This window comes from Canis lupus, chromosome 34 (assembly GCF_048164855.1).
Source record: "Canis lupus baileyi chromosome 34, mCanLup2.hap1, whole genome shotgun sequence".
NCBI lineage: Eukaryota > Metazoa > Chordata > Mammalia > Carnivora > Canidae > Canis > Canis lupus.
In genome coordinates, this window is record NC_132871.1 from 9,616,607 (window position 1) to 9,629,873 (window position 13,267).

Below are 13,267 nucleotides of genomic sequence, written 5' to 3' on the forward strand. Positions count from 1 at the left end.
GCAATTTTAGGCTAGGATGTAAGAGCCAAATCAGATTTCCTGACTTAGAATTACAGCTGCACCCTGATGTTTATAGCAGCAATGGCCACAACAGCCAAACTGTGGAAGGAGCCTCGGTGTCCATCGAAAGATGAGTGGATAAAGAAGATGTGGTTTATGTATACAATGGAATATTACTCAGCTATTAGAAATGACAAATACCCACCATTTGCTTCAACGTGGACGGAACTGGAGGGTATTATGCTGAGTGAAGTCAGTCAGTCGGAGAAGGACAAACATTATATGTTCTCATTCATGTGGGGAATATAAATAATAGTGAAAGGGAATATAAGGGAAGGGAGAAGAAATGTGTGGGAAATATCAGAAAGGGAGACAGAACGTAAAGACTGCTAACTCTGGGAAACGAACTAGGGGTGGTGGAAGGGGAGGAGGGCGGGGGGTGGGAGTGATTGGGTGACGGGCACTGGGGGTTATTCTGTATGTTGGTAAATTCAACACCAATAAAAAAAAAAATACAGCTGCATATATGCAAATTAGTATCACCCAAAGAAGTGGCAAACACTTGATAGAAGCAACTCTAGTCTAGAACCACTTGGGGATGGGGTACAATGAAATGAAATAGGGGATTGTTTGTATTACTAAATGCTAATAAGCAAAGAAGACAGAACTTAGGTTAAGCAGTTAAGAGTGAAAAGTAAAAAGAGGGCAGCTCCAGTGGCTCAACGATTTGGTGCCGCCTTCGGCCTGGGGCGTGATCTTGGGAGACCTGGGATCAAGTCCCACGTTGGGCTCCCTGCATGGAGCCTGCTTCTCCCTCTGCCTATCTCTCTCTGTGTGTGTGTGTGTGTGTCTCATGAATAAATAAATAAAATCTTGGGAAAAAAAAAAGAAAAGTAAGAAGAAATAATAGAATTCTGAGTTGGATATATATGGATTTGAGGTTAGGGGTAGGGAGTCAAGTAAAGTTCCAAAATACAAAGGAAACTAGTCAGAAAATTGCTGTGGTAAGTGTGTGAAGGAAAATATCTGAGTCTATACCTCAGGTAGAAAAGAAGCAGAGCCACACACTGAGTCCAAGAAAGAAAAGACATTGCTGAGCTAGGAAACAGGAACAATTAATCCTGGGCCTCGTGGCAGAAAGAAAGGACAGTGAAGACTAGAAAACAGTGCAAGAGATCTATGCTGGAAATCCTTGAGAAGGCACATTCTAAGTGGGTATTTGGTGAGAAATAAAAGGTAAGGACATTAAGTAGACTTGTCTCTTATAAGAGTATGAGAAAAAGTCCTTTGCAGTCCTATGTCAAGCTATTTTTCTTTAGATCCTCTTCTAACATCTGGCAGGGGCAGGAGTGGGGAGATCTGCTCCACTTTGGAATTCAGTGTGACAAATCACACAGAAACATGCATTTTCTTATCCAAAACAAGAAGAAATCGACGTCCATGCTAAATTCATAAACCCCAAAGGAGAAGAAAAGACATTCTGGGCTTGCTTTTCTGAATCATAGATTTCCCTGCAAATTTAGCTTTTTGTTACTTAGATCTCTCCTCTTTTTTTTAAGCTTTCAGAACTCAATCTTATAGACAGGATTATCTTAAAAATACAATATATAAACAATAGTAGGGCACAGCAGCCACTCCAAAAAAGTATACTAAGATTCAAACTACTTTATGGTAAATTAGCAATATCCATCCCCTACTTCCTGCTTGCCCTCCACAAATTTCAAACCTCAATTAACAAGTTTCTTAAATTCAAACCTGTTTCATAAGAAAACACTGGGAAGACTAATGAAAGAGGAATGAGAGACAATCTTCTTATATAAAAGAGCCATCTGGTGAACCTAATCACTCTCATGTTAAATTACATTAAACAATTTAAGCATACACTTTAAAAATAACAATAACACATTACCTTAAGTTCTATGGTAAATGTCAATACATCTGTCATGACTGATGACAAGGAATATTAATTCTCATTAACTCTTAGAAAAGTTAAAGTATATTACTAGTAAACATAGATAAATAACCAAAGTATGATTATTCAACATTTGCCAATTATGTTCCATTGGATCACATGTGTTCAACAGTATTTAACAGTATTAGGTGAGGGTGGAAGGCAAGGAGGAAAAATGGCTATGGTACACATAAAAATGTTCTAAACTGTTCAGAGTACTTCATTCAAAACAATTCAAAGCCAATTCAAAGGGTAAAACAAAAGAATAGAAAATAAAGGTCAGATGAATAATGCCCTATTTCAAAATAAAATACATGAGCTAAACTAACTTATGAAACTTTAGCAGAAAGAAAATCAGTGGCGCTTTTTAGTTATGCAGAAGAAGAAATCATTCATTGGGGAGCAAGGGTTGGCCAAGTGGCATCGTAAGCAAGAAAAATATCCCTGAATCTTTCAGTGATTAGAACAAAGAATTCGTGCCTAAAAAGAAGTATCAGGAGAACCAGAACTTCTGCTAGAAAACCGTATGAAGATATTTCCAAGTATCAAATCAAATCAAATCAAAATCAAAATAGTCCTAAGGAAAAAAAAAGTCCTAAGTACTCTCCCCAATGACAGCCTGGATTGTTAATACTGAAGATCTATGCATCCAAATGAAGGAAGCCAGGGTGAACGTACATTAAGAAATTAATTATAACATAACTAATAAGTACAAAATTATAATAGCACAAAAATGAGACTCCAATCAGAGTCTGAGTTTTAAGGCTTTGCCCTTGCTTAGGTATCTCACTTACTATAACCTATTTTAATGGATGAATTTGATATTAAAAACAAATCGCTTCAATTAAATCAATAGTTCTTGGGCTTCGGTATCAGTATCTAAAAAGACTTGGATTCATCTTAAGGAAGTTCATTCTTTTAAGTTGTAAATGACTAGAATTACACGGGAAAAACAAGACGAATTACGTGACAAGAGAGTTTATGACAGTTGGTGGCTCAACTTAAAACTGACAAAATGGCTCTGATAAATACCTAAAGGTTAAAATACAGAGTTTTAAGGGTAGCATAGCAGTTAGGCATAAATGAAATAGAATAAAAAATGTCAGGGAAAAATACTCAGTTTCAACTCTTTCAACAAATATTCAATCATCTAGTATATACCAGGCATCAGCAGTGATACCCAAGAAAAGACAGGTCAGGCCCTATAAAAATTATGTCTTACTTCACATAAAAAGGCATTTTGCCATCATCTTACCCCAATCCAATAGGAAATGTAGCACATTACTAATTACTAGTGATTTTGCTGGCTACTCTGGATTGTAATTACAATAAAGATACTACAAAGTTGAGATTTCTATGCATGTGTATATTTAAGGTTAGAACAGAATTAAAAGATTTAATTTAAATATAAAAGACTTTAATCTAAATCTCCTTAATTGTTTCTAATACTATGGATTTTACGAAAAAAGTTTAAAATTGATCCCGGAGTCCAGGATCAAGTCCCACATCAAGCTCCTGCAGGGAGCCTGCTTTTCCTTCTGTCCATGTCTCTGCCTCTCCGTGTCTCTCATCAATAAATAAATAAAATCTTTAAAATCAAAAGTTTAAAAATCAAATTATATAAACTCCACATAATTTAGAAACCAAAAAACAGGTACATGTACATTTCAAAAATAAATTTAGAAATTAACCTGAACTCTAAGCCTCTTAGTAAGTGAATTTTTATAGCACAATTATTCTTAACTAATTTAGTTTAAAAAATCAATAATTCCAAAGATACTGTGAAAGAGGAAAAGTCAAAGATTAGTGAATTTCATCTTTTACTAAAGAAATTAAATTCCACTTGCCAATTTCAGAATAAGGTAAGAATAAAACTGAAAATTTGCAATACTCAAAAACAGTACAAAAGTAAACTAAAAATTAAGTCCAAGATTAGATCTTTGCCTAAGAATTCTGCATTTTAACACTAAATTCAGAAAATCCTAAAAACAAAGGGCTGACTACCATAGGTGAGAAAAATACATAAAAAGTGGGGCATTCTAAAACACAAGAAACACAAGGCTACAAATTAAATGCTCATTTGTTCTCATAAATAGCAAAAAAGGGAAATTGATGTAAGTATTTACAAAAAACTCAGATTAAGCATAATGTATAATATTTTAAGCTCTGAAATAAATAAAGGAAACTGGTATCCAGGAAACTTAGTTTATGTACTTAGAAAGGAAAGGAAAAAAATGTAGTCCTGATAAATGGCATTTTCACTATGGTTCTCATCAATCAATCTCATAATCCATCAAGCAGAAAGAAAGAAACCACCCAATCATTATTCAGTTGGTTATAGATGTGAAATGTTTTCTGTTTCTTTATACCAGCACAAAACAGTAAGTGACAAGGGGTGGAGTACAGATAATTTATCAAATTCTTTTGTTTAAAAAACTTCCTTTTAAAAACATACTAATAACATGTTTTATACAATTACCACTAAATAAAAGGACTACGGATTTTTTTAGTATTTTACTCTAGCACAACAAAAGCTAATTTTATAATTAGCATCAATGGAAAAATATAATATTTAATATATCATAAATAGGATCACAAATTTTGGAAGTAAATCAACACAACATTTTAAGTTGACAATTATATATTGCTACAAATTTAATACTTTAAAGGGTACATTAACAACTGCTTGCAGATACCAGAATTTTAGATTAACATTCTCTTGGCATTATGAACTTTAAAGCCATACCCAAATTTTGCAGCGATGTCATACACTTGTTTTTCATGTTGAAGAACCTTCTCACGGTCCCCCTCAAACAGTAATGTAGCAACAGTTAGCTGATTTGGATCAAATCCTTTAAACTACAAAAAAAATTATTACAGATAAGTCTTATCCTATAAAATAGTATATCAAAATACATTGTACTCTTTTTTCCCTTCTGATCTGGCTCAAACATACCAACTCTTCAAAATTTAAGCTTTGGAATTTTACATATGAATCAAAAAGAATGTTTAATGCATATATTCAGGTTGTTACAATATAACAAAACTATAGAAAAATACTTAATTTCAAAGTATGCCATGGTGTCAATTGTAATGACATATTGGCAAGTAATACAACAAATAACTTGTAAGAATTATAACTGCAATAAAGAAGCAAATAAAAACACTAAATGATAGAATATAATGAATTAGCATCAAGATGTAGAATGAGAAAAAAGTAAAAAATAACAGCATCCTTAGATGCCAACAATAACTTATTTAATAATATTTTCAAAGGAGATCTTACATCTAAAATAAAAATAATCATAAAAGGAAATATATAATCTCATTAGGAAAACATTTCTAAAAATAGATTATAAAGACCTATGTTCTAGAATGCCTCAACTAAGTATATAAGCCTGTCAATTCTTGCTCAAATTAATATACAGGTTCATTCCAATTCTGATAGAAACCTTAATGGACTTCCCAAAATGGTGAAGAGTTTCTAAAATTTTTCTAGGTTAATAAACAGGTAAGTTGTGATGAAAAACAAGGAAAATTCTAAAAAAAAAGCCAAGAACTAGACTGATAGCAATTAAATCCATTTAAATTTTCAAGAACAAAATTTATTTTTAAAAATGTGATACCTTTTTAGAATTCAATTTATTTAAACTAAAAACAAAACAAAACAAAACAAAAACAGTTCATCCTCTCCTTCTATGCCTCAACCCCTGAAAACAAAAAAAGTTCACCTTCTTCTCCCTGCCTCTGGCAATCACCAGTCTGTTCTCTGTATCTATGAGCTTAGTTTTTTTGTGTTTTTTAAAGTTTTTTTTTCTAGATTGCACATATAAGAGAGATCATACAGTATTTGATACATTAAAATGGAATCTACTTCTTGAGTAAGTAAACAATAAGATGTCTTAGACATGGCAAATCCATGTAAGAAAAGCAGGGATTAGTTAGTTAAAGGTGCTGTCACAACTGGTTAGCAACTGGGGGAGCAAAAAGTGAAGATTAATTTAAAGCTTTATCTCACATCATAAAATTGAAATGCATTCAAATAGTAATAAAGATAAAAACTTTAAAATTCCTATTTAACAAAAAAAGCAAGAGAGAGAAGAAATAGTCCCAGCTTAGAAGTGATTAAATAATTATAGGAAAAGATATAAAATTTTGAAACTTTTGCACCAAAAAGAAAAACTCTTAAAAAGGGAGTCACCTGACTCAAAAAATTATTCACAACATTTATGACAAAGACATCTAATAATTCCATTACTCAAAGGGTACACAGCAAAGCCCCAAGGAAAAAAACCAAGAAACTGCCACCCCTGGCAAAAAAAAAAAAACATACTCAACTAATGCACATAAAAACCGTATCTAGGAAATACAGGGAAATGATGGGTCTCACTGGAATTTCAATGAGAAACATTAACTAAAATAAAGTACTACTTTCTCCCCCAGATTCACAACATTTAAAACATAACAGAACACAACTCCCACATGCCACAACAAGGATGCAACAAAGAAATAGCACCTGTGTGTCCCTAGAGGGAGTACAAGCTGGCATAAACCTTTAGGAAAGGAATTCAGCAATGAAAATTTTTTTAAAAATCCATACTCTTATTTCACTAGATATAGATATTATTAAAAAAAAAATCAAACTGTAAAAAATCTTACATGCATGAAACTGTTTAATGCCATGTTATTTTTAGGAACTTCAAATCTGGAAAAAAAATTAAAATTTCTGATATTAAATGCATAACTGATTGACTTGATAAAGTATTTATTCCAACATGAAAAATAATAATTAAGAAATGTACACAGCACCATGAAAATACATCTTAGTAGGTATGTGTGAGAGAAGAGAAGGCAGGAAACAAAACTAGTATCATAAGCTTTAAAATTTTAGCATTTTACAAAAATTCTTACCTTTGTAATATAAAACTTCTTTAAGCCATCCAAAAATGATGTGAAGATAGAGGAAACCTGAGGTTTAAGGGCATGACCTAAGAAGAAAAAAGTTCATAATTTAAATTAATAGCAAATTCTGTTTTTTTTTAAGATTTTATTTATTTGAGAGAGAGAGAGAGAGCACAAGCAAGGGGAGCAGCAGGCAGAGGGAAAGGGACAAGCAGGTTCCCCGCTGAGCAGGGAGCCCAACATGGGGCTCTATCCTAGGATCCTGGGATTATGACCTGAGCTGAAGGCAGAAGGCAGACGCTTAACCAACTGAGCCACCCAGGCACCCCAAGTTTTCTTTTTTCAAAAGATTAAAAGGCTAGTTTAATTTAGTATCCTAAAAAAAGTGAATGTTTTTTGTCTCTAATTTTTTAAATCCTATGTTTTATATATAACATTGATATTAAGATCTACATCTTTTAACTTTATCTTCTTTCAAAAGTCACAACTTTTTGTTTACGAAACCTCTCGTTACTTTTTTAATTCAAATTACTATATGTAACTAATACTACATATAGTTCAGGTTATCTTTCAATAGTATAGTTTACACATAGTAAAATCACTTCATTAATTTTTATTTCATTAAGAACACTCAATGGTGGCTGAGTTTACTTTTATTTTTTTAATTATGCAGAAACTATTGAGAACTATAACCAAATACGCAGTCAATGCCAAGTTTAAGGTTGTTTCTTAATTAATTCTTAATTCTTCCAGAATTCTTGGCACAGAACTAGTAATTGCTTCCTTAATCACACCCAGAGAGTTAGAATTGCCAAAATAACATAAACGGTGTCTCAGAGTCTGTTAAATTAACATCTTTGCCTGCGGATTGAGTTTAATTGAGTGAAAGTCTTTTACTGTTTTCTCATTGTTGTCAGAGTAGCAACTTCTTAACTCCCATGACTGTTAGATTAAGAGTCATACATCTGGCTTTAGTACTATAGCCCAATTCAGAAAAATGGGGCATACCATTTACATAGAATTTTTATAAAGAATTTTAAGTCTCTAGTAAATCTGAAATTATCTCCAAATAAACATTTAATTTTTTTAAAACAGCTTCAAGATTTTGGGGTTTTGTTTTGTTTTTAAGATTTTATTTATTTATTCATGAGAGAGAGAGAGAGAGAGAGAGAGAGGCACAGGCAGACGGAGAAGCAAGCTGCAGGAAGCCCAACATGGGACTTGATCCTGGGTCTCCAGGATCACGCCCTGGGCTGAAGGTGGCGCCAAACCGCTGAGCCACCTGGGCTGCCCAGGTTATGTTTGAAAGCATAGATCCCTTAAGATAGGTGCAAACAGCAAAAAAGTTTCTTTGGGAGGAATGGGGGAGATTTCTTGGGAGGAAAAGACTATAACTTGTAGTCTTTTTTTTCCATTCATCTTTTTTAAGTTAGAATTGGAATCTCTGATACTTACTACATTTTTACCGATTACAATAGGAAACCATGACAATGAAGACCAAGTAACAGAAGTCTTAATCAGAGGTTAAGAGTTAGATATCCATCCTATAACTGAACAAAACAACTAAAATGAAGGACAGATTAGATAGAGACCAACCTAGCAATCTTTTTGAGTTCCTGGATCATATGTTTGGGAAACTTTTCTTCTTTTACTGTACCCTATTAAAAATGCTTTTCCAGAATAAGCCATACCTTTAAAAATACATTTGTAGCAAGTTTAAAGTTAGAAATAATATGCCATCAAAATATTCACTTCCTATCCCAAATGGAATTCATTCTACTTTAATAATTGGAAATAAACATAAATGTGTGAGTGGGTTACTTGAATTCTTGCAAGAAACTGAAATTATCTGTTCCTCATACAAGACTTCTGACTCACACATCTTTTACATAATGTATGAAAACTCCAAATGTCACTACCCTGATGTGAAATAATCCTTAAGGATATATGTTCATTTCAACACATGGAAATTTATTTGCACAATTTCCATGAACACTAGTGGGACTCAGCCACATATATGCAAATACTGAGTTGACAGGATAGCTTTGAAGAATAATCATCATAAAAGTGATACTAACTTTAAGTATGTCAAGCATTAGTATTAACTTAAAAGGATATTATCTTTTATTTATTCTGAAATTAATATTGCCTTTCAAATTAATTACATTCTAAATATATTCTGGCTACTGGGTTTTATTTTTTATAGTAAATAAAGGAACAAAGTTTTCAAATTTACTAGTTGAACAGTCTGATTAGTAAATTTTGTGTTGTTACAGTGTTAATTTAAACATTTTTAATTATTTAATAAATACCTACATTTCAAAGAAGTGATCTCAAACAGTGGAAAAAGTCTTGGGCCTTGGAGTCAGACAGATTTGGGTTCAACCCTGGCTCTACCACATATCATCTGTGAGCTTTGGCTGAAATATCTAGGCTTTGAGTCATTTATAAATTGGGAATATCACTTTCAGGAACAGTTGTGAGGAGTATTTGATAAACTGTGCTACTGATATTGTGGTTGGCACTATACTATGTGCTACTCAAGATTTGTTCACCCTCTTGATTAAGTCAAGCAACATCGGTGCCTATCCTATGACAAGTGCAGGAGATATAAAAACGAATATGAAACATTCCCTAAATTTGACAAACTTGAGTTTTTCAGAGGAAATCTACAGATCATTTCAATATACTCAATGATCTATATCATTTCAATATACTTAAAACATATTTCAATATAATAAACTAAGGGTTATGTCAAAGATAGGAGTGAAACTAAAAATATTAACATCTAATAAGGCTTGTGCTTTGTTAACAATTAATATAGTACAAACACTGTCAATCAGCCATACAGCTAGTAAGAAGTTCTGGATATCCCTTATTGTGCTAAGTGTTACCCTTTAGTTGCTTGATCATGGAGCCATGGCAGGATGTATAGATGGAAAGGTTTCAAGAGGTAGTGAGAAATCAAAAAGGTTATAAATAACCAAGAAGCAGAATCAGATCTGTCTTTTCAAAGAATCACTTTGGTGGCCATGTAAAGGATGGAGAGGAGACAGAGACAAGACTAGAGAGGGTACATCTGTCTTAGAGCATGTTCCTAGATATAGCAATGAGAATGTGGAACAGGGATGACAGATGGCCAGAAGGACCTTTTCTTTAAACCTTCATTTTAAATTGTTATAAAAACAAATTATAAATAAAGTCCAGTCAAATCATAATTTTACAAGTGTGTCTATATCTAACACTATTAACTATAATAATAGCATATAAATGGGTAACACATCATTATTAAATAGATATGTGGCTCTCTTAAGACCTAGATCTCTAAATGGAGGCCACAACACACAGAAGGCTTGGTTTTCATTTGATTTAACTATTTCATTATTTACAGGACACACTTATGTTAAACTTTTATCAGTAGTATAGTTATTTTGAAAATAATTTATTTAAAGGAATAACCAGATAACCATGAACAAGACTTCCTTAATTCTATATAACTATAATAATCACTCTTTTCTAAATTAAAATCTAAACTACTTTTAAATAAAACAAACAGGGATCCCTGGGTGGCTCAGCGGTTTAGAGCCTGCCTTTGGCCTGGGGCGTGATCCTGGAGTCCCTGGATCGAGTCCCATATCAGGCTCCCTGCATGGAGCCTGCTTCTCCTTCTGCCTGTGTCTCTGCCTCTCTCTCTCTCTCTCTCTCACATGAATAAATAAATAAACTCTTTAAAAACATGCCATTGAGGTTTTACAATTCCATTTTTTTGCTGATAAGTGAACAAATTTGGTAGGAGGGAAAAGGAAAACATCCTAGGCAAACTCTATACCCCTTTTATGATTTAGCTTAAGCATACATGATCCTCCTCTTTAAGAAGCCTTTCCTGACTCCCCATGTCAACATCCAGCAAAATCCAGCAGGCTCAACCACTCCTTCATTTGCACCCTAGGGTATCCAGTGCACTCTTCTTTCACAGTACCCACAACAATCCTGCACTCCTTCATTTATGTAATTGTCTGTCCTCATTAGACTGTGAGCTTCCTGAAGGACAGCAACTATGATATTCATCTTCCTACCTCTGTGCTTAGTACTCTTCCTGGCAGGCAACAGCTGTTTCATGAGCAGATTTTGTGGTTCATGAGCAGATTTTAAAATGACCACTCCTTACTCACCAAACTGAAACTGTTGGTTGTCCATGAGGCGGATAGATGCAGGAGCACATCTCTATTTTAAAAAGAAAAAAAATGTGATAAAATTTAATACCATAAAGAAGGTATACAGGTAAAATATTAATGTCATCTTTCTGTATTTGAGATCGAGAGTTTAGTTCCTAAGAATATATATATATAGTAAAAAAAATCTTAACTTTTTATATAATCGTAAGATGACAAATAAAACAGCAACTTCTATAAAATATCTGGAGAAGAAATCTACATACATAATACCTACACACATATGTTGCCAGATCTTTAAATTATGTGCAATTTTGCTAGATCTTAACACCTAGCAAAGATTAATGGAAATATCTAAAAGAAATACTGGGTCTTGAAGTGGATTATTTTAGAACAAAGCAGAAATTTCAGAGACTAAGATCAATGCCTAGAACATTATACCATTTGTGAATTACAATGTGTTCTCAGGTTCTTATACACTTTTAAAACAAAGAAGATGATGGTGGATATATACTTTTATTTATTTATTTATTTGTTAAATATTTTATCTATTTATTCATGAGAGACCCAGAGAGAGTGAGGCAGAGACACAGGCAGAGGGAGAAGCGGGCTCCACACAGGGAGCCTGACGTGGGACTTGACCCCGGGACCCCAGGATCACGCCCCAAGCAGAAGGCAGGCACTAAACCGTGGAGCCACCCAGGCGTCCCAGATATATACTTTAAAAATGAATAAGATGATGGTAGAATTTCTGTGAATAAAACCACTTTAAAAAAGACTATCTGTGATGTCTTCATATATAACTCTAAGAACTGTTCTTTTTATCCCTTCTCATAATCCATTTTAAGTAGAGAATTCTGGACACTATCAGACCCACTTCTAGAATGTCCAGAATTCTAAAATCTTTCAAGGTTACTTGTATGAAAATAGCAACAAAACTATGAAGGATAACATTATGTATCTAAAACTGCACCAGTATTTTTTTTTAACTGCACCAGTATTGAATTTAATCTAGGCACCACACTAAAAGCTGCAAGGAAAGAAAAATGAGAACAGATAGTCATATAAATTTTGCAATGATGAAATACTACAATATAAACACTAGCAAGGTTTAAGTCAGCTACAATATTTAAGTGAGCTGCACCCTAAATACAATTTTATTTTCTATGTAAATTTTAACATGGTTAAACTTCCATCAAGAGATTGCTTTCAGATGACAAAATTTTGACTTTGACTGTCATAAACTTTTTAAACATTTATCTTTTGAATAGTAACATTTTTTTCTGAATAATAACATTTATCAATAAAAAGTTTCAATACAACATTGAGATTTATGCAGATCATTCAAAAGAACAAAATTTAATATATAACTGTGCATAACATTTTTGCTATTATTCACTTTTAATTGGACAAATATTTAATTTTACAAAATCACTCAAAATACACATCTCACCCAACAAAATGACTAGATTCTTATTTTGAACACCATACAATTTATTTACTCATCTTCAATACTAAAGGTGAGATAATTCAATCTATGTTTTATTTATTTTTAATTTTTATTTATTTATGATAGTCACATACAGAGAGAGAGAGAGAGAGGCAGAGACACAGGCAGAGGGAGAAGCAGGCTCCATGCACCAGGAGCCCGACGTGGGATTCGATCCCGGGTCTCCAGGATCGTGCCCTGGGCCAAAGGCAGGCGCCAAACCGCTGCGCCACCCAGGGATCCCTCAATCTATATTTTAAAAAGTCATTATCAAATCTAAAGAGTCAGTACTAGCTAATTTTGTATACATAGCATAACAACAACCTATTGACTTACTTTTATAGAATCCTGTGATGTCTAACTTATCTTCACATGTCTTATTTAATATAATAAACAACCCCAGCAGGGTGGCAGAACTAGTGTTACCCATTTTTCAGATGAGTACATAGGAACCAGAGAGGTTAAAAGACTTGTCTAAGGTCATATAACTGTTAAACAGATAAAACTAAAAGAACTAGGATCAAGATATCCTGACTGCTAGATCAGCAATATTTCAAAACAACACAAAGCCTCCCAAAAAATCACTTAACACACATACATACACTATACCACACACACACAGCTTTAAAGTCATATTTGAAACAAAAATTACATGAAAACTCTCTATTCACTGTATAGTAACAACATAAAATGAAAAATACATAATCTGGGCAATTCCAAATCTTGGTATAAAGGTATTTTTGTAATTTGGGT

The 13,267-nt window shown here is 33.3% G+C and overlaps 1 protein-coding gene and 1 long non-coding RNA gene across 5 annotated transcripts in view; one reads left to right on the forward strand and one right to left on the reverse strand.

Moving 5' to 3' along the window:
* Positions 1-13,267, forward strand: part of LOC140624413 (uncharacterized) — an 84,068-nt gene that overhangs the window by 69,697 nt on the left and 1,104 nt on the right. The window lies entirely within an intron of this gene.
* Positions 1-13,267, reverse strand: part of AGPS (alkylglycerone phosphate synthase) — a 134,284-nt gene that overhangs the window by 36,230 nt on the left and 84,787 nt on the right. For all 4 annotated transcript variants that reach the window (XM_072811258.1, XM_072811256.1, XM_072811257.1 and 1 more), the window contains exons 12-14: positions 11,026-11,077; positions 6,863-6,939; positions 4,698-4,810 (exon numbers count right to left, since the gene is read on the reverse strand). In XM_072811258.1, coding sequence (XP_072667359.1) covers positions 4,698-4,810; positions 6,863-6,939; positions 11,026-11,077 — 242 coding nt within the window. The remainder of the gene's footprint in view (positions 1-4,697; positions 4,811-6,862; positions 6,940-11,025; positions 11,078-13,267) is intronic.